Source organism: Typopeltis vanoorti, chromosome 14 (genome assembly GCF_054136105.1).
Source record: "Typopeltis vanoorti isolate ZY-2024b chromosome 14, IOZ_Tvanoo_1.0, whole genome shotgun sequence".
NCBI lineage: Eukaryota > Metazoa > Arthropoda > Arachnida > Uropygi > Thelyphonidae > Typopeltis > Typopeltis vanoorti.
Genome location: NC_143562.1, coordinates 11,450,448 through 11,473,744, shown reverse-complemented (window position 1 = coordinate 11,473,744; position 23,297 = coordinate 11,450,448). Strand labels below are relative to the sequence as shown.

General features: G+C 35.1%; 1 protein-coding gene and 1 long non-coding RNA gene across 2 annotated transcripts in view; both read right to left on the bottom strand.

The window, feature by feature from the left end:
• Positions 1-23,297, bottom strand: part of LOC150099216 (uncharacterized) — a 132,015-nt gene that overhangs the window by 4,907 nt on the left and 103,811 nt on the right. Inside the window, exon 3 of the long non-coding RNA XR_016549407.1 lies at positions 4,550-4,636. This is a non-coding gene — a long non-coding RNA (uncharacterized LOC150099216). The remainder of the gene's footprint in view (positions 1-4,549; positions 4,637-23,297) is intronic.
• LOC150099219 (uncharacterized) lies at positions 19,894-21,833 on the bottom strand. The gene has a single exon (XM_090404208.1). The coding sequence runs from the start codon at positions 21,458-21,460 to the stop codon at positions 20,471-20,473; it is 990 nt and encodes a 329-aa protein (XP_090260334.1). The 5' UTR covers positions 21,461-21,833; the 3' UTR covers positions 19,894-20,470.

Genomic DNA, 23,297 nt, shown 5'->3' with positions numbered 1-23,297 from the left:
CTACATTCTTTGAACTGCGTTCTGCAACGGGAGAACGCAGCTGGTCGGGAATGATGTAGCACACATGATGCGTTATACTTTCTTTGAATGTTGGCAGTATGATCCCAATAAACCCTACCTTTCAGAAATCACCAGAGCACATGCACTGGAAACCACCGCTGCTTTTCTTGCTTGGAGTTTGCTGCTGCCGTTGTGGAATAGACCACGTTGTGGTCTATTCCACAACGGCAGCATCAAACTCCATCCACTTGTTTTGAACGGACTGCGGCCACTGCCAACCTCTGCCAGGTCAAACTCCCAACGTCTCCCTTTTCATCAGAACGACTCTTAAGATGGCACGAGACATCTTAAGGAATACAATAGTCAATGGGAACATACTACCGCACAAGTTTAATCCAAAGTAGCTGGGCATCTACTCCATCATATTGGCTACCAGTTCTGAGCCACTTACAACTGCCACAACTACGCTGCCAAGAAAACCTGATTCGTGAATATAACAAAATTTCCCAGAATCCAATGCTTCCAATACACTCTGATATTGACAGCTTTCCATCGCAGACGCTTCAGTCAAGGCGTGTCTATTATAACGGCACCACGACTTGTTACTGAGGGCTATGATGCAACAATAGCATTGAACACAGAATGGACTGCCAAAGTCCCAGTAATCCAACAGACTGTCTTTAACCCGAACAGCCTTCCATCCTACCTCGATAAATATGGACCTCCCTAAATGTGGTTCGCACCAACCAAACTAAGTGCAGAGCTTCCTTATTTACTTGGGGAATAAGACCAAACTCATCTTGTGACTGTGGTGAGGATAACCAAACTATAAAACATATTACGTTTGACTGTGCTCACAGAGCCAACTTAGGACCTGTAAATGACTTCGTAACAGTTTCTACAGATGCTGTTGATTGCTTGTCGAACTTAGACATTCAATTTTAATTTTATACTTATTTGTGTGTGTGTGTGTATATATATATATATATACACATAGATGAGTACAGTGTCACTTCATACTATTATATTCTTCTATGCATTTTATTGTCTTGTACGTCGTTTTTTATGTGTGCGGTGGCATATGCATGTCTTCTTCTTCTTAGCCAAACGCTAAATCAATAATAAATCAATCAAAACAACTCATCGTTCGTCGCACAGCACATGGACATGGTGGACCTCGTCGACATTTTCAGGCGACGAAATTTGTGGAGTGCAGCAACATCATTAGAGTTAAGTAGTTCAGCTTCACGAGCAAAGCACGTTGGGGAAGGTTAGTGCCATCACTGGGGACGGCATTAACCAGAATGAAGGGGGAAAAATCCGGTGTCCATCGTTTAAACCGTCCTGACACTTGCCGATTTGAGTGATATGCAAATTTCATGTATTTGATATTTTCGCCCTTGTTGGTTCAAATTTGGAACTATTTTTTTAGGTTCTCACATAATCGCTTCCGCGTGACACACGATATAGTCCTGCAACGTTTTGCAGCATTTGAATCAATTTAGGAAGCTATGCAAGGTCTCAGAAATGGATATTTTAATTTTGATCAGCTGTGTATTGAAAATAGGTTGTTACTAGCAACGAACTTTGTATGACCGCGTATTATATTATTTTTATTGTACTATTGGAGGCGCCATAACTGTTATATTATTTCCTTTTATTCAAACCGGAAATTAACCAGTACTGATTAGGCATGTAAAAGAATATTAACTGAGGTACTGTTTAATCGATTTGTTTTATTAGGATCTCAATAACTTTTGGGACTGTCGATAATATCGATAATGGCCTGTAATTTCTGACTTCGTTTGTGTTAAATCCATTAACGGAAGCACAGAAACAATCTTCAAGCATTCTATAAATTTCTACAATTCAAAAGATTTATTAATAGGGGTAAAGAACCTTCAACTGTAACTTTTGGACAGTAATTTCATAATATCCCATTCCCCCTATCTTTTAATCTGATTACTACATTCTGTTCTTCATCCCCACACATTGCATATAGTTAAAATAAAATTTAAAAAGAAATGAATTATTTATTCACGCGAGGTGACTTCCGTACTTGGCCCTGTCTGTACGATGAAAATCGCAATTACAATATTTAGTAAAATTGGTTTTTCATGTCGATGCGAACAGCGGTGTTATCACTGCCTCCTTGGAATTTCGAGTTATGGTGATTACCAACCTCCATTCTTTACTTTTGTCTTTCGCATACTTGATATTTTATGCTTGATATCAGCAGATACCGAAATTTTATAAGCATTTTCAAAAATTAAATTATAAAGATTCTCCTTATGGTTATTGTATGATTTCACTTGTGTCCTAATCATTTTAATTCATCTGTAACATCTGTAACCAGGCGTACGTGATGATCTTTTTTTCTTCTTTTATATTATAATTTGCCATCTCCATATTTAATAATTTTGATGCATTCTTCATAAATCCCATTTACATTATAAGCGTGGTGATTTGAAACTTCTCATATTTCTCAAATGCATTAAATGCTACTTTCGATGATCTCATTACTGACAGCACTGCTCATATCACTACTGCATGGAAGCGATCGATGCAGCAGTATAAAGCGAAGGACAGTTCACTTCTTATAAATATGTGATCAATACAACTTGCTGAATTGCGTGCTTCTCTCTTAATACTTTCTGTTTATGCAAAAAAACCATGCGAAGATAATTTCCTTTTATAATCTTCAATGTTGCTATTATTGTTATTTAAATGCAAATTTAGATCACTCAATGTTAAAATATTCTTATCTTTGAATGATTTCAGAGCATTATTTAACTCACTTAAATTAAATCAATTGTGTCATCGGGTGCACGATATAGAGTAAATATCAGTATATGCATTACTGTCATAAATGATCACAGATTCAGATCATACATTATAATCAAATACGAAGTATTTGATTATAATTTATGCAGATGAAGAATACACAATTATTCCAACTGGACGGTTAAAATCCCGACGATCATGAATGACATCGTAATGAACGTGAGATTAACGACCAATTTTAAGTTATTCGATTGATATCTGGCTATACCAGTCTCTCTATACATCGTTCAATTTCTGAGAATAGCAAAATAAAATTATCGAAATTTCACTTTACGGATTTAATATTTGCATGATTATGTTTACATGCTATGAGTTTCAAGCGGTATCAAAATGGAAAAAAAAACTTTTTTCCCCCATTGGTTAGATTATAGAGTTTTTTTCACACTTGACAGTCGCACCTTGATCCAAGTTATTGATATGCTGGGTCGTATACGTTTGGATCAGCCTTGCTCCGGTTGTGCACAGTTAAATAGCATTCATTTTTAGGTTACTGATTTCTTTGTTTTTGTGTGTCGAGGTCGCTGCTGTATTATTCCGTAATACGTTTGAGTATTGAAATTCAACCTTCCTTATAATCTGCGTAATTGGATTAACTGGGGATTAGGTTAGGCCAACGTTCGCTGAATACAATACCGGAGATACAATACCCTTGACATCGCACGCTGCACCCGCTTGGAAAGATGCACTAAACTTTAATAAAAACCAACAACAAATGTAAAACAAATTACATCGCCTTATATCCATACGGATAATTAATGGATACAGGACAATATCATATCGGCGGATTGCGATGTTGCCGGACTAAAACCTGTCTTCCTGAAAAGGGAAGAATTTTGTCTTATATGTGAATGCACTTCCAAAAGATACAATGGAAAAGCCAGCACAGATTCAAGCCGCTACGAACTTCCGTTTCACTACGATAAATGGCCTCACCCAGCAAAGAACACATTTAATAAGGAAACGGAAATCTCCGAAAGCTGAAGTAAACCGCATATACTCTTACAGATGTAAAATAGAAGGAAACATCGGCTGTCCATTCACAGTATATGACAGTCAATCCATTATAGAAGAACGCTGTTCCAGACTGAATCTCCTGTGTTCAAACAACCAAGCAGATCAACTTGGTATAGTTTATTCACTTAAATATCCCCATAAATTACAACTCAGCGCTTCTCGTCGCTAGACCGCAACAACATTAAAACGTGTAAAATAGCAGATAACATTAAAAGCCAAAATAAAAACCAATATAACATATATTGGTTTTTCACGAACCATATTCCTATTCCTATAACGCGGCGCTTTGCAATGCGAATCTATGTAGAACAGCGTGATAACAAACTCGCTCAGTTTCTTCCAATTTTATTTTTTCTCAGCAAAGCTTCAAAAACAACAAAATCTGAAATGCTGAATTTTTTCCCGTCATTAACATTAGCAGTAAAAGCTAATTAATGTTAACGATGATAGCAAAGCAAATTCCTGGAATTTTCCAGTAATATTCACTGTCATTATGTATTACGTTAAACGGACATCTTCAGCATCTTGTATAATATGTTTATCAACAATATAGTATTAATAATTATCTTATAGATGATGGAAACCATGCATTTAAAATCAGCATTAAATGTAGTTAACTGGAGGAAGCTTCATCGAGTTGCGCGAACTTTAAAAATACATCTATTCTGTAATTAATATCCAATCTACTTACGTCTTAGATTCCACTGTTGTTCACCAAGAAAAATTGCAGGATCCGAAATTATGTCTTTAAGGAACCCTTTTCAACGAGTTGGCATCGCTGCAGTTGAAACAAAAATGACATCATTATTAAATAACAGGAAATTGCACTGCGCCACCTGCTAAAGCAAAATTTAAGAAAACATTTATTAAAAATTACAAAATGAAAAAGGGCAGAAACCGGTAGACATAAACTACGTAACTGATTTTATAAAATCACGCTTGTCTATCAGATGAGAATTTTATAGCTCAACTGATAGACGCTTGTCTATCAGTTGAGCTATATTTGCATATAGCTGAACTGATATCTTATCTTATTTGCATGACAATAAATATTTCATGCGATATTTACTTCACATTGCTTCCATTAATGCGCTTGCAGTATGCAGTGAAAGCTAATGTTAATGGTGACAGTGAATGCAAATTCCTGTCATTATTTTTAATTTTTCCATAATACTCGCTGTCATTATATATTATGTTAAATGATATGTTCAGCAACTTGCATAATGTGTTTAAGAACAATATATTACTAATAATAATCTTACAGATTATAGAAACCATGCATTTAAAGTCGGCATTTAACGTGGTTAACTGAAGAAAGCTTCATCCAGTTGTTCGCACTTTCAAAGTACATATATTCTGTAATTAATATCCAATCTGCTTACGTTTTAGATTCCGCCCACTGTAATTCATTGCCAATACAAATTGCAGATACACAAATTACGTCTTTAAGGAACACTTTCCAAAGTTAGGCGTATCGATACACTTGAAACAAACATGACACCACCACTAGATAACAGGAAGGTGCACTGCGCCACCTGTTAAGATCAATTTCAAGAATACGTTTATTAAAAATAACAAAATGAGAAAGGGAAGAAACTGGTAGATATATATCATGTGACTGAATTTATAAAATGATCATACACTATTGTCTGTTGTTACATTCATTACAATGTTTTCATTTTTATTATGAAAATAGAGTATTATATAATTATAAACAAAGTAATTATTTCTTAAGATAGTAGTCGTACTATAAAATTATGACAACTAGCACAACATCAAATATTTATGGCAAATTCACCATGCAAGGTAAGCTCTATTTGTATCCTAAATGTATCCTAGTAGTATCTATCATACAGAATCTTAATTCATTCATACTGAGTAGCATTTGAACCTTAGCCAATGAAGTGAGAACTCATACAATTTACAGACTAAAAATACTGGTGTTGGTAGAGATGGACAGTAGATAGCCGTAATTGTTTCGTATATGATAACAGCATATTTTAGTATATGCAATAAAATTATTAAAACAGAAATCCATGTTTTGTATCCATCATTCCTCTTATTTCTAGTTTTTTCTTTATCTTATTTATATTTATAGATTATTCAGAAACAATTTTTATAAATAAATATTTACGGACTTATCCTGTTCACACCATGCAGAGCATAGGCCTTCATATATATATATTAATTAATAAATATAAATATAATAAATGTAAATATAACATATTTATAGTATCTTATTGAAGATGTTCGGGAGAAACCTTCCATGGCTCGCTTTCTAGAAAGTGTTTGAATAGATCTTATCGATGGTGGGATGGCGACTTATATACACAAGCGGTGAGGAAAGGTTACCGAAACAGATTTTTTTTCCTTTCTATTTGCAAGAATGATAGGAGAAAAGACCCATAATTAAGAACAAGATGTAAATGGATTGACAGTCTTAAAATGTGCTTCAAACGAAAGACAATATAAGACGATATTGGAGTTCTGAGAGATTGGAGAAATATGAAGATAAATTGTCGTCAGGAAGTTAGTATGAATACCCTCAATATCCGGTGCCTACTTTCCTGTGCATCGGATAATGAGGATGTTTATCAAAAAATTGATTACGATATCCCCAGAGTTGAATAAGGCAGTATACAACTAAGAGAAAATTATTTCACTTTCGAAATCTAAAACAAGCAAAAAATGCTCAGATAACCCTTTGCTGTGTTTACGGTGAATTTCTCTTCGCTGCGACCTCAGTTTAGTGTATAATGATGCGTGCTGATGAAGATAATGGACTGAATGAAGAATTCTTAATGTAACGGAAAATACCACTCGTCGAAAAAATAATAAGAATGATAAACTCGAAATGATAGTTTTTAACATGTAACTTGATATTACTAAACTTAGAGCGGACTCATTTGTTTCGTCGCATGTGATCTGTGTTGATTCTGTTTTAATTCTAGTCATAAAGACTTTCTCATTTCTTTCAGTTGTAGTTGAGTTCATAATGCAGACACACCACTCGGTGTGCTTTTCTATCCCAATAGGAGAATTAGTTTCGCAATCTAAATGGAGGAAGTTCATTAAACTCTGCTGCTTGAAATGTCAATCGGCGTAAATTTTATTTAAACAGACTCACAGAGATTATTTGATTTGATTTTGACTCACTTGAAGTCGCAAAACAAGATTATGCGTTTAAAGTCGATCGAATCAAATCAATATTGTGCTTCTATAATTTCAAATATTCACGATCATTATAAAGAATGCAGCACGAAATATTCAGGTCTTTGTGTTAGTTTTTTTATTTGAATACAACGAAATACGCTACACTGTCTCATAAGTCTTGATTGTTTTGTTAATATTCTATCCAACCCTTACTGGAATATTCTACTTTCGTACAAAACGTATAGAATTATTTTCAAAAAATTGTCATTTAGATGAAAAAATGTTGAGCAAAATTAATATTTATAGAGAAGATTACTTTTTTCAAAGAATTTTCAAAACAGCTCATTCATTCTTACTTAACATGAGAGAGAAAGTAATATTTCGTTGCAATCTTTACCTTTTTGCAACATTTTAACTTTTAATATTTATTGGTTTTCGAAAATTTCGTATCTGATGCTTAAACTGAAAATTTTTTCGACTTCGTGCTCGTTGGCGATAACTCGTTTTGTGACTTAAACACCTCTGAATGCATTTCAATTTATAAGAAACCGCCGGTTGTCCTTCTACGGATGGTCCAGACTTCACCTCGTTTAGTCTGGACCAGAATGCACTTGACATTCTTGCGATAAACAGGATAGTTCACTGGACTGCCGCAGATGGTGCTTACAGTCTGTGCACGCTGGTTTTTATCAGTGACCTCTGCAATTAATGGTGATTTCTTGCTTTTGAGTGATTCTTAGCTTATTTTGCTTACATATATCCCTAGACAGGAGTTCGCGACAAGGAACAGTTCACACTGGTGATGGTAGATGATATGAAGGGTACAATTCCGTATCCATTCGTAATGTTCCGTTTACACTAAAGCGTCTCATTCTATCACTTAATTTATATTTCATTTACATTTAATAATGAAGTTGCTAGCAGTGCATGCTGTTTTAAAGATATTGGAAATTTATAATTATTGGTTAAGAAGTGTTCAGAAAAATTATTATTTTCCGATTGCTTGCCATATATGGAAATTGATAGTACAGTATTTTCCTTATGCTTTCCATATATTTGCATGTTGTATACAATGTCTTCGTGTTACAGGAATAACGTTTCAAATGCAGGTGAATTAGCAGGCTATCAAACATAGACATACAAGTTATGTCTTTGAAAAATTTTCAGGGTAAGAAGTCACATGCGGTGAAATCAGGTAAATCACGAGGACAAGCAGTGGGAAACGCACGGCATATCACTCTGGTTTCCGTGATATGTTCTCCAAGAACCTCCTGTACGGATCGACCGATGCGTGGAGAGCCCCACCCTGCGTGAAAATGACTGAATGAATCCATGCACACACGCTCCTGTAGCTGTGGCACAACAAACTTGTTTATCATATCAAGACACCTCTCAGCAGTTCCTGAGAATGTCATACGACCCGACTGTCCAATGTGCTCAAAGAAGAATGGTGTAATGATAAATTAAACTGTAAACCCACACCAGACAGTAACTTTGAGTGAAGAAATTTGTTGGATTGCATGAGGGTTTTGCGTAACCCATACCCGCAGTTTGCGATATTCGCAACTCCGTGAATTGAGCCTCATCTCCCCACAAAATCATCAGCTACCACCCAGCGTCTAACTCAGCTCGAGCAAGGAATGTTAAAGCGAATGTGCGTCGCCTTTCAGAGCGCTGCGGGCGCAACTTCTGTGTCAGGGTTGTCGCGAAATAAGTAGAAATAAAGACTCTTCCATAGAATTTTCGACACAGTTGGTTAAGGCACATCCTTAGCCAACTGTGAAGGTCTTGATGCAGTACGTGTACTTCAGAAACCACCGCTGTTATTTATGGTCTGCCTCAGAACGGCAGGAACAACTTCTTTCACTTGTGAACTGGCTGGTTTGCGACCTTTGCCAGGTCTAACTCCCGGCGATCCCGTTTCTGTTTGTTAAAGCGACGAAATGCGTCGAGTGCATCAACATCATTGCAATTGTTTAGATAGTACACTTTTACGAGCAAAGTAAGTTGGGGCAAGGTTAGTGCCATCACCTTGAACGGCATTAAGAACTACAATGAAGGAATAAAAACATATTTTCATCTCTACAAACAGTCTTGGCACGTGCCTCGAGTTGCACGATATTCAAGTTCTATGTATTTGATGCTTAGAACCTTCTTTTTGTGAATTTTGGAGCTAATTTATTTTCCTCTGAAATCGCTTCCGCATGAAGAATGATGCATACCTGCAAAGTTTTGCAGCACTTGAATCAATCCGTTGCACTCCATATGACCTTACAGAGGGATACTTTAATTTTGATCATCTTGTATGTGTACTATACATATAAATAGTTAAATCGACACTTGGCTGCCTGTGTGTATTGGAAACGCCAAGAAACTTCCGCTATCTAATATTTTCATCAGATAAACTCAGTGCTAGCTTTGAGGAATACATCACCAATGCCACTATATATATATTATCAATTCGGAATACTATCGACTAGAAAGGGGCTGATTTGTACCATATATCATTATACCACTTATGTCTTATGTATGCAAATTAATGTGTTTGATTCTGAACTCCCTTTGCCATCTTTACAATACATATTTTCAATTTGAAACTTCTCTCCATCATTACTGCAAGTTTCAGTAAATCTTCCACTTCCCCAGAATACTGTGGGAGAAGGTATGCGTGTGTGTGTGTGTGTGTGTGTGTGTGTGTGTGTGTGTGTGTGTTTGTGTCCATGTTGAATGCCTTTTGCTTCAATAGCTCTAGAGCTTGAGGAAACACCGTTCTAAATTCGATTTTAATCGGAGAGTTGAGGAACTTTTTTTATGCTTTTATTTAAATAGTTCCCGAGTTTGTCGATTTCTGCTATGGAGAGCTCGGGTTTTTTATCCCTGATATTCTTCAAATTTTTCCCATAAATTCAAGAAAATTGTCGGTAGACAGACACATAATATACAAAAGTAGGATTAGGGATAGGAGTTGGTAGAACTTTTCTGCCGTCTTTTCAACTGATGCTGTATATAATTAGCGGTAATCTTGGGTTTGCTATCCATAAGCAAGATAGGGCTAAAACAACCATAAAATATAAGTATTATATGTAAAGAAATGTAAGTAATGTATTATATGTAATCAAATGTATGTAATAACTGTAACAAAAGTACGCAATATAGAGTGATTATATCCATTGATATTGCATTTATAGAGTGTAAAATTGCAAAGAAACATTTGTAATAATCATCATTATGAATATTATAATAATATACGATGTAAACAGTTATTGTTATTATTATTATTATAAAAAAACACTTTATGTATGAGAAAGTATTTGTTATGCATAATTGTATTCCTATAATGTATGTTATTTATCTGAGAAATAATAAAAATGTCAAAAAAAATAAAAAATAAATAAAAAAAATCATTACGTGACAGCTTCAATTAGTGAAACAACTCATCGAGATCGCTCCGGTCCACACGTCTCGCCGTCTGCTTTACCATTTATTTCTCCAACTGCACACAACGACACTACTACCATCAACGCCACGTACCGCCTATCATGGCCAAGAGTATTATTTTTGTATATAATGGGGTTCGTTCTCATGTACCGATTTGCCTGCAAGTGGGACGAATTCCTCTGCGGGTGTATCTTTTCTATCTGTTCACTGATTGGTGCCTTAATTTTTAAAGATTTTCCTTTAACAATCTTAGAAAGATTCGCATGTCACATACACCAAGAGCACGGAAATATGCCGTGAATTTCAAAGAAAGCAAATTTGGCAGGATATCATTTTTTAAAAGACTTTTTAATCTTATTTTTGATAATCAAGCATTAACTAAATATTAAGAGTTGTTCAACTCATACGAGAAATCCATTCGACATCACGTCATTGGACATGCATTTTTAGGAGTGAGCGAAATAGTATACTCAACAGAAGCAATATTAGAGATCCGTTCATATCGCTCGGTATTCCAGAAAACAAAAGATTTTAATCATATTTCGAATCCTTAATCAGAGACTAACGAATATCATGCTTATGTGTGATCACGATACACACATCCATAATACATAAATATGTGATGTATTCTCCAACATTTTTTATCACGTCCAGATATTTTATCCCCATTATACGAATTACCAGCAATTCGTATAATGGGGATTCGTATAATTATCGCTAATAATCTAAATTCATCAATGCTAAAATTATGCCTTCAAGATTTTATTCAATTCGATAAAGATTCTTTATTTTGGGATGTATACGAACATTTTACAAAAACTGCATGTGTATGTCTGGTGACAAAAGAATACATGGAAAGTTTAGCAAAGAATAGTGTCATTTCTAGACTGACACAATATCAAATGTATGGAGCTGTGCTTACTATGGTATCGTTTCTTAAGACTGCGTGACCAAATATTTTGATGCTATGTAACCAAGCAACAGTGAGTAATGAACATTTTCTTTATTTAACTCTTTTGAAAATGTTAAGAGTGTAAACTAAATATTGTGAAATATTTTTAGGTAATTATGTTTCAAATTGTAATATATTTGTAAATAGTATTTCACCAAAATTAAATATGCAATTGTAAACTTAAATGAACTAAGAAGTGTGTTGTTGTGTTTTCCACAGTGAAAATTTTACTCTGTTATTCTGTTTAGAATTTGATATAAAAATCCATAACTTTATAGCTTAATGCAATTCTGTTTATTTATTGTAAAAAAAATCCCTAATGTACAATTAATGCCAGGAATGGGGAAACCTGATATCCTGAAATTATTTTAGAAAATTGTCTAATGCTACCTATTGAAATTGTTTGAGTTATCTGTAAACATTTTGTTCATTCACATACTCGAAAACCCGAACTGTTGGAATTTGGTGATTTTACAGAGAGAGACAGCAGATAATTTAACCCAAAAACGTGATTTAACTCTTAAAAAATTTCGTATAGAAAAAATGGTTTGTACTGTGCAGATAACACAAATACAAATTTTGGATTTCCCCACAAAAAGTAAGATGAAAACAAATCAACAGTATATCCACCAGCATGCAAAAACATGTCCGTGAGTCATCTGCACAAAACTTTCATTTTTGAAGGAACCGTCAGGGCAGGGCAGGGTAGGGTAGGGTAGGATAGGGTAAACAGTACTATAAGGGAAAACAATCGAGTATAGTGACTTTGGACTTAAGGCAATCGTCAGAGAGATTGAAACTTAGGCTGTTATAGATATCAGAAAAATCTAGAGAAATTTCTCTAGATTCGACAATCTTTCTCTCGAGTCCGTCATAGCACACATGGATGTTAGCAGTTTGAGTCCAGTTCACAATGTGTTGGCGGCCTTCGTCTGAGTTAACTGAAAAGAGAACGTGGCTAGAGAGAGCGCTGGCTCTAGTCCTGTTATAGGAGATATCTCTACGGTGTTCTTCCAAACATAGAAAGATGGATTTAGCAATCTGGCCATAGTATGGCTTTCCACAATCACATAAAATCTTGTACACTCCTGGAAACTGAGTTGGAAGATGTTTCTCTTTAGGTTTACTAAGTATTGAACGAAGTTTTGGGAGCATAGTGAAGCAAGTTCTGAAGTAAACTTCTTAAGAATTTTTGCCAGTTTTGGTCAAAGAGAGCTGATGTATGGCAAAGAGATGAAGGCGCTGGGGGAAGAGGGATCTTAAGAAGAAGTTGAGTGACTGGGGGAAAGAAATTTGTCAATTTTATTAGGAGAGAAACCATTATTAATAAAAGTTTTTTTAAGAAAAAGGATATCATTTTCAATTTCTGTTTCATCTCAAACTTCTAATATCCATGTGTGCTATGATGAACTCGAGAGAAAGAATATCGAATCTAGGGGAATTTCTCTAGATTCCTCTCATATCAACAACAGAGTTTCTATCTCTCTGACGCACACGTTGCCTCTGTTCCGTATTGGCGCACTCGCGACAGCGCAAAGTATACGTTTGTTTTGAACTCAAGCTCGCTTTTTGTTTTCAAACACGCTACTGTCTTTTTTGTACTTGTTCTGTTATTACAATTTTAAGTCTCTGTAATTCTTTATATATTTATTTGATTGTGATACTTTACTATTCAACGGAACTAGTAAACTAGTAGTATCTTTTCAAATATATCTTGTCATCTTTTTTCTCTAGGTATCAGTCATTAAAGGTTTTTCATAAGATTCCAACCCAGTAAAAATGAATTCTGAAAAAAAAAATAAATAAAATAAAATAAAATATATATATATTTATATATGTATATTTTTGTTTTTTTTTTGAAAATCCACTCAGTGAATTAAAAGCCTTATTCGTTCATGCAAGCCCTCAAATATTTTAAAAAACTGTGTCAACTCTTGCAAGCAAAAGGAATCGGTATTAAATTAATAGCTAGAATTCTAATGAAGATTTCACCTGAAAAGTGACAATTTGTTATTATTTGGTAATTTGGTACTTTTAATAATAATTTGGTATTATTAGTTAGAATTTGGTAATTTTACGGAGAGACAGTAAATAGTTAAACCCATCACGTTCACGTTACCAAAATTCCAAAAACGTTTGGTGTAGAAATTAAAAAGGTGTCGCATACTGTGAAGAAAACAGAAATTCAAATTTGGGAAGTGAGAAGACAGAGCTCACACACACAATGACATCATCATCTGAACAACCAATCACGTCACGATTCCTTATCTTATCTTGATCTTGATCTGGATCAGAATGCCCAGACTACTACTAAACGCATTAATTCGCATGATTAGTCATTTTGAAGAAACGGGATTGTTGTGAGGTGGACCTGAAAGAGGTCGCAAATCAATCAGTTTACAACAAGTGAATGAAGTTGCAAAAGCTGTTGTGGAGCTGGCCATGAATAACAACGTTGGCTACCGCATGCTCGTTCTGCATCAAGACGGGTATGTTCCTTACACAACTGTCGTGGAAAGTCTACAGACAATTCGGTATTTCTACACCTTCAAGGTAACCCTAACACAACATTTGCGCCCACAGGACTTTGAAAGACGGATGACATTCGCTTTATCATTCCTTTCTCCAGTGGAGTTGGACGCCGCATGGCCGAGGATGTTTTTTTGACGAGATAAAGCTCACTTTCACCTGAACTGAGCTGTGAATTACCCAGCTCAGTTCAGGATATGAGTTACGCATAACCGCATGCAGTTAAACAAATTGCTTTGAATTCACCCAAATTTACTGTCTGGTGCGAATGTACAGCTTCGTTTATCATTGGACCATTCTTTTTTTTTGAGGACATTTACAAGTCGTGTTTTGTCAGTTGCTGTAGAGAGGTATTGCGATATGATAAACAATTTTGTTGTGCCACAGCTACAGCAGCGCCTGTGCATGGATTCAGTCAATCTCATACAGGAGGTTCTTCGAAAACATTTCACGGAAGCTAGATTGATTACCTGTGCATTTCCGACTGCATGGCCGGCCGCCTTGTTCACCTGATCTAATCCCTTGTGGCTTCTGGCTCTGGGGATTTCACAAAGAAAGGGTTTATAGGGATCATCCTGATAACTTGCAGGCGATGAAAGTCAGCATGTGTGCAGCATCAGTCCTGTCCAGCTGAGCTCTGGCATTCAATACACTATGGTATGAATACAGTTTGTGGCATACTGTCAAGGATATCATATTGAAAGTCCATCCCTCGCCTTCTAGCGGTTAATTTTTGAACTACTTTTATTTTTGAATATAGTTTCCCCTTGATGCACAATGTATTCCTGCGACTTTTCGCACTATTTGGATCACTGGGTGACGCTGCACAAGACCAAAAACATGGATACTTTAATTATACAAATCAAGTGGATATTAAATCCAGCATTATTTCAAACCCGAATGTAGAAACTAAAAGCATTTCGTAAAGAAATTGACCAGACCGCTTACACGCACCGACCCAGTGTTCGCCTACGAAAAATACACCTCTCCGACACTTCGAGTTCCTTAGTACTGAACGAGAGTTTTTGCTCTCTTAAGGGTTTTGCCTGGTCTCTGAGGAGAACAAACGAGTTCGAAACACTGTCAGGCCAGTGAAAAATTATCAAAATGCATTAATAAAAGGCGAATATATGGACGCTTGGGAAATAGCTCATGTCTTCTATGTGGTCCGCGCTAGGGAAACAAACAGCAATGCCTTCTTCAAATACGCTGGAGTATACAACATCCCTTGCTCTTGGGGTCTAAACCACATAGGTCACACATCAAGAAGTTTTGAAATAAGAAACAAAGAACACGTAGGGGATGTTAAAAGCATCAGAATAGATATTTCCGGATTAGCCCTTCATTTTCTCAACACAAACCACACTATTCAATGGGAAAAAAGTTGCATGCCATATCTAGAAGAAAATTTCCGGTATCGCAATTTCAAAGAAGCCACAGTGGTTCTCCGTTCTGAAAGCAGCCTAAACAGAAATCAAGGAATGATCCTGTCCGACATATGGAAAACTTTAATATGATCACTAAGCTTGCAAGAATTTAATTTCGCTGCAAACTACACAGCTTGCACACGCAACAATAACACTGGCCAACAAAAAATCTTTTTTCTGCTGATTATGATCTGACACTTGTTTTTTACTAATTTGGCTGCGCTGATTTCAAATATCAGACCCATTTTTCTCTATCACGTCAGGTTTTTCCTCTATGGCATTTTCTTTTTGCTAATTTGTAAGTTTTTGATGGTTTTAAGGAGGCAGTACTATTTAGAGGATCAAAAAAGATCGATTTTTTAATATTATTTTCTGAAAGTATGTACTTTTAAAAATCTGTTGCTAACTTTTTATCAAGCCATTCGAAAAATTCCCGAAGATATAACCTATTATTCAAAGCGGTGCGCAGATCAGAATCGGAGTGCTCACCGCTCTCGCTTGTTATTAAACGAATAAATGCGTAAGAACCTGCAACGACACGTACAGGCGCTTTGAATGCGAGAGAGGCTGATAACCGACCTAATACATTTAGGTGATGAAAAGTAGGCGATGACAACTGCCTAAAACAAATGAATGCTATATGAGTCATAGCGGGCAAAAAACGATCGAAATCAGTCAATCATTAATCGATCGACTATAATCGAAAGTATGATGAGCGCTTATAATGTTTCAATAAAGTCTCTGTTTTTTTTTGTCTTGGTAATTGCATGTTAGTCGGCAGTGAAGAAAATACATCATGTCTGCTACTCTAAAATGTGTCAATAGTGTTGATTCCTTCTGCTACATTTGTGGCAGCTTTACTGTTCCCAGTCAAAGGACAAATATCACCGATTTCGTTAAGAAAGTGTACTTTGCATACTTTGACGTAAAACGTGCAGATCAGGACAATTCATGGGCTCCAAATAAAGTGTGTAAGTCATATGTAGAACATTTACGACAGTGGAGAAAGGGAAAACGCCAAAAATTAGCTTTTGGCATTCCAATGATTTGGCGTGAACCGAAAAATCATAGATGATTGCTATTTTTGTTTAGTTCAGACTTCTGGTTATAATAAGAATAAGAAAAAAATTGTATATCCAAATCTCGACTCAGCAATTCGGCCAGTTTCTCATTCCAATGAAATAGCCGTGCCAATTAATAAAGGACTTCCTTTACTTGAGAAGGGGCATGATCGGGATATGCCAGATGTCCTTCAGGAGCAAGACCCGGATGTTGATTTAGACAATGAAAATTTAATTTCTAGTTCTGGACGGCAACGTTTTACTCAAGCGGAATGACTTAGTAAGAGATTTGGGACTATCAAAGGAATCATCGGAATTGTTAGGTTCAAGATTAAATGAAAAAAAACTTACTGGAGCAAGATACGAAGATAATTTTTTATCGTAGCAGGAAAGTAATCTTGTACAATATTTTAAACACGAGTGTGGGTTTGTTTACTGTAACAATGTGTCAGGTTTACTAACTGAAATGAGTGTTCTACAATATCATCCAAATGAGTGGCGCTTATTTATCGACAGTTCAAGCAGAAGTCTCAAGTGTGTCTTACTACACAATGGGAATGTATATGGCTCAATTCCTATTGGCTATTCAGTCCAATTAAAGGAAACATATGAGGACATTAAAAAGGTTCTGAAGTTACTAAAATATACAGACCATAACTGGATCATCTGTGTGGATCTTAAAATGGTGAACTTTTTACTTGGCTTTCAAAGAGGATATACAAAGTTTCCGTGTTTTCTATGGTTCTGGGATAGTCGAGCTAGAAACCAACACTAGAGTCAGAAACATTGGCCTCTTAGAATATCCTTAAATGTTGGAGAACAGAATGTTATAAATCAACCTTTAATCGACAGAGAAAAAATCATTTTTCCACCGCTAAACATCAAAGTCGGTCTTATGAAGGAGTATGTTAAAGCTTTAGATTTACAAGGTGACTGTTTCCAATACATATGTGAAAAATTTCCACGAGTTAGTTATGAAAAAATTAAAGCCGGTGTATTTCATGGACCGCAAATTAGAACTTTAATGAGAGACTCAAATTTCATCAACTCTATGAACGAAATTGAGAAAGAGGCTTGGACTTCATTTACGATGGTTGCGAATAATTTTCTTGGAAACAAAAAAGCATGCAATTACAAAGATCTAGTGGAAACAATGCTTGAAAATTTCCAGCGCCTAGGTTGCAACATCACCATAAAGCTTCATTTCCTATACAGTCGTCTTGATAGATTTCCCGAGAATTTAGGTGTGTAAGCGATGAACAAGGCGAAAGATTTCATCAAGACAAAAACTATGGAAGATCGGTACCAAGGAAGATGGGATTCTCACATGATGGCCGACTACTGTTGGAGTATTCAAAGGGATTGCCAAAACAGAACACAGCAGAAATTGCTACAAACAAAAATTTATTATCTGAAACTCATGTGTAAGTAAAATTGTTATTTTTTTAAATAAATATTCTTGCAATTTTTAATGAATATTGTTAAGTAGTTATGTATCTAATTATTGGCCTCTCTCGCATTCAAAGCGCCAGTACGTACCGTTGCAGGTTCTTACGCATTTATTCGTTTACTAACAAGCGAGAGAGGTGAGCGCTCCGATTCTGATCTGTGCACCGCTTTGAATAATAGGTTAATCTTCGGGAATATTTCGAATTTCTTGATAAAAAGTTAGGAACAGATTTTTAAAAGTACATACTTTCAGAAAATAATATTAAAAATCGATTTATTTGATCCTCTAAATAGTACTGCCTCCTTAACACTATCAAAAACTTACAAATTACCAAAACGAAAATGCCAAAGATGAAAAAACTGACGTGATAGAGAAAAATGGGTTTGATATTTGAAATCAGTGCACCCAAATTAGTAAAAAACAGTCTCATAAAAAAGTCAGCAAAACTTGTGTTGGACTGTGTAATTAATGAAACACACACTCCATGAGTATGATGTTACGCGTCTTTTTAATTTTGTTATATTTTATACGTTTGTTCTATGTAATAGCGACTTTGTGTTTTCTATACCATTTGTATGCCCTGAAGAAACTAAACAGCCCAGTTGGTGAAACTTGGCATAATTTATCACTAAATTAATTGGTCAATAAAAAAACCCAGTGTAATCTTATTCTTAAACTAATGTACGTCTCGAGCAGGAGCCTCTGCATAAGAACTGAACGCTGCCCTCATTATTCTGAGCGACAACCGGTACAGCATGAGATGAATTATAATGCCAACAATATTAGTTTGTGGAGTGAAGCCACTGTAAGTAAAAGTGCTAGGATAGAAGAGGACCTTTCTACAAATTTGGTTTATTTTTATCCTAATTCATTCCAATTTGACCAGGTGGGATTTGGCTTTACCGTACTAGGAGAAGAAAATATCTCGGAGAGAAGGAAGATTCCAACTCCACAAGAACAAAAGAAACAGTAAAATAGGAACGACACACTTCTAGCCCTCGAATACACTAATAGTATTAGGAAGGAACGAGAAAAACAGAAAAAAGGAGAATGATCAATATATAGATAAAATAACAGATATATATTACATGATAGAAGGCATGGCCCACAGTTAGGTATCTCCTCTTTGACACTCCTGTACTAGCTAATGTGAGCCCGTGAGGAATTCAACCATACAATACTGAACATACAATACAATAATTATTCCAGAATCACTAGCTAATACAGGAATTGATTATCAGTTGCAGCAAATACAAAAATTTCGATTTGTCTACTTCAAGAATATACATTTTCACCAGAATATATCGTTTTATATAAAACATGCAGCCCCCTGTAAACAGGCCTTCATTTGAAAATTATCTACATTCAGAAAGTTATTAGTTAAGAAACAACAGAAAATAACAGTATCTCTCACTTCCAGAAGTAACTGGAAGGAAAACAAGGAAATGATACAAAATATGAGCTTTGAATCCCAGATCATCACTGAATGTTACATCGTCAAGTGATATTTTGATATCGCGAATACTTCTAATACAGAGATTTCTAATAATCACTTTTCTTTACACAGAAATACGGAAAGCTGATTGGATAATTGATTTCTATTAACATATATTCAAGATTTCCGAATATTTAACTATTTTAGTGGGATTAGTTTGTTGTCATTTCATATAATTGGTAGATTTCAACAATTCCTGTTGTGTGGTAGAAAATGATCCGACATTCTTTTTAGGGTTTCTTTCAGTCGCTTCAAATATTTTCGCATGTTTCATACGCTTTTGATAAAAATAGTAATCCTCTTTCTCATCAACATATCTCCAATATTTTGCTTCTATTCCAAGTTTTAAATTTTCCACAGCGTCACTCTCTACAGTCTATTTAAATGCAGAGGTAGGTCACACTTGGTTAAAATGATGGACGATTTTGGAAACGAAATGGTATGTGTTATGCTGATATATTTTTCGCAGTGTATTGGTAAATATTCTAGCATATTTTGTAAATAATTTCAATGAATAAACAAACGACAAGTCATCTTTCAAAACATTATTTACTAAACACATGTAACAAGGTACATCAGAACAGCTTTGCACATATGTTAACAAGAAAAACTTCCTTTGCAAACTGTAAAAGGTAACATAAGTCATAACCAGAAGTTACGTCAGAAGTTTCTGACAATAATAGCAAATTATACTTAACATTAAAATACTATTAATAATAAAATACTTATTAAAATATTAACCAAACAGGAAACACAGAAGCCTATACGGATAACTCTCATATATTTGCAGTTATTACAAAAAGAATGATAAATTAGAAATCATAACATGAATTATTCACTCAGCTAACAAATTTATAAAATGCAAAGCGATATTTAACAAACACAGCAACAAATTGGCCACTAACATTTTTCAATGTTCGAAACAAAGCTGCTTACATAATATTTAACTATTCTACTGATTTTCATAGTAGAATATAATTTCCCACAAATTTCGTAAAATCTTTTCTCACTCGGTGTTTTAAATAAAGAACGAATTTTCTTATATGTGAACTAATAAATGTCTCTTCATGTTACCTGACTGTGAAAGTGTCTTACCACATTTCTCAACTAGAATGTCTTTTCTTGCGTATGAATTAGAAAATGGGTTTTCAGCTTACTTGAATGTGAAAATTCCTTTCCACATCTGACACAAGTGAATGGTTTTTCTTGCGTATGAACTATCGAATGGGTTTTCAAGTAACCTGCCTGTGAAAATGCCTTTCCACAACTCTCACAAGGGAATGGTTTTTCTTGAGTATGAACTACCAAATGTGTTTTCAAATGACTTGACTGTGAAAATTTCTTTCCACAATTCTTACAAGAGAATGGTTTTTCTTGAGTATGAACTAGCACATGTCTTTTCAAGTTACTTGCGAGTGAAAATGCCTTTCCACAACTTTCACAAGTTAATGGTTTTTCTTGAGAATGAACTAGCAAATGGGTTTTCAAATGACTTGACTGTGAAAATTTCTTTCCACAATTCTTACAAGAGAATGGTTTTTCTTGAGTATGAACTAGAAAATGGGTTTTCAAACTACTCGCGTATGAAAATGCCTTTCCACAACTCTCACAAGGGAATGGTTTTTCTTCAGTATGAACTACCAAATGTGTTTTCAAATGACTTGACTCTGAAAATTTCTTTCCACAATTCTTACAACAGAATGGTTTTTCTTGAGTATGAACTAGCAAATGTCTTTTCAAATGACTTGACTGTGAAAATTTCTTTCCACAATTCTTACAAGAGAATGGTTTTTCTAGAGTATGAACTAGCACATGTCTTTTCAAGTTACCTGCGAGTGAAAATGCCTTTCCACAACTTTCACAAGTTAATGGCTTTTCTTGAGAATGAACTAGCAAATGGGTTTTCAAATTACTTGGCTGTGAAAATGCCTTTCCACAAGTCCTACAACAGAATTGTTTTTGTTGCGTGTGAAACAACAAATGTCTTTTCAACTTATTTCTTATGGAAGAGGCTTTCCCACATGTTGCACAAGAGAAAGTCTTCTTACTGTGAACCAATAAGTGGTTTTTAAGATTACCGGATTGTGAAAATGCCATACCACAAGTTTCACAAGAGAAAGATTATGAGAAAGTGTGAACGAATAAATGTCTTTTCCAGCTATCAGATTTGAGATATTTCTTTCCACAAATATTACAAGACATTTTTGCTTCACAGCATGAACTATCGTAAATTTCCAGCATTCGTGATTTCAAAATATCTTATAGTAAAATTGAAAAGAGAGGTGTTTCTTTTGTCGTATAAAGGATTTTAGTTTGTTTTCTTGAGCATAAATAAATGAATTTGTTTCTCCTAATTCTTGAAATTAAGTACTAATACCATATGATCTACACAGGTTATTGTTTACAGAATTAGTTTTGCATAAATTATTTTGAGTAGTTCTTTAATAAATTCTGAGAATAACAAGCAGTCTGCATTTTTTATAAGTAGGTTTTCACAATAAGAGAACTATTTGCAAAATAATTTGTGCACCGGTTTTGAGAGTACGGAGCACCTACAACTCTTCTGCTCCGCCGGTATCAGCGAATTTTCAATTTATTGTTTTTCCTACAAAAAAATTACAATAAACAGTTGTAACAGGCAGATAATTGCTTCTAGAAAAATGGGTTTTGGAATATTGTAATAATATTATAATTAAAAATCTACAATCTATTAATTATATGACCGTTCAGGGGTTTCTCAAACCAATTATAGTAATGATATTCGGTTATTAACCATCTGCATAATAAATCCACTTTAATTCATTACAGTGTTGAAATCTCTAGATTTTAATGAGTGACCTGCAATTGTGTTAATTTTCCCACCCTGTTGACTTTAGCAATGAATATATGTTTATAGTGTAGTATAATAAGCTAGAAATATTAAACCTTTATTTATAAAACCCTTTGTTTATAAAAATAGAAAACACAGGACTATGCAAAATTTTATGAATGAATGTATTTTTACAGGTTTCATTTCGTAACTGAAATCCTCTTCAGGATGATTTCTTGAATATCGTTATGCGCAATCCCTTCATAATGAAAGCATTTTGGACAAACGTGACGGGTCAAAACTGTACGATTTCTATTTAGTCTGAGGTAAAATGGTTCCCTCACGCAATCAGCGCTCTCAGACCAGTCCTCTCCAAAACGTGCTCTATGAGATGATTTTTATTATTAAAATGTGACACCCAGAGAGTCCATGACATCAACGCAGTAGTGAATTTCGCTCTACGCACTCTCTCGCTCTTCACGCTGCTTAAATCTCCATTAAATCATTCCACATTTCAACAAATATACCATCTGCTGCCATTGATATTATTTGGCGCTAGGTCCGAACCTCCCTGCATACGGAATTTAAAGGAATATAGAAAATATCAATAAATAAGCACTACTTCTGTGTAGGATCGGCAAAATCACCTTCACTTCAGAAAACCCAATGAAGGATTCCTCTCATTACAAAGAAAACAACGCCAAGTCATTTCTACCAAAGATCGCAAAATTACGTGGTTCTTCCAATTGCGAGACACATTCGATTTCAGTTGCATAAATTGTTTTATTTCCCTCCCCACATGTTCTTTCTCGTCGATATCATCATACCTAAAGTCTTAAAAGATAATTAAACACTTTGTGCTCATTTGTGCGGAAATGCCAAAGCATTCTCCTATCCCTACTTCGTTCTTACCCGGTACCGGCACTCGGGTTTATATCTTTGACCACATTCGCGTTTATCTCACATACGAAAGCGTCAATAGCACCACACAAACCATACTCTTATACTGCTGTCAGGTGAAGTCTCTCGTTTTGATAGATGTCACGTCTTCTTTTTGCATCTTCTCTGCATCGTATCTGAAAAGGCAACATTGTTCACAGCAGATCCCTCTTCCTACAACTTCCT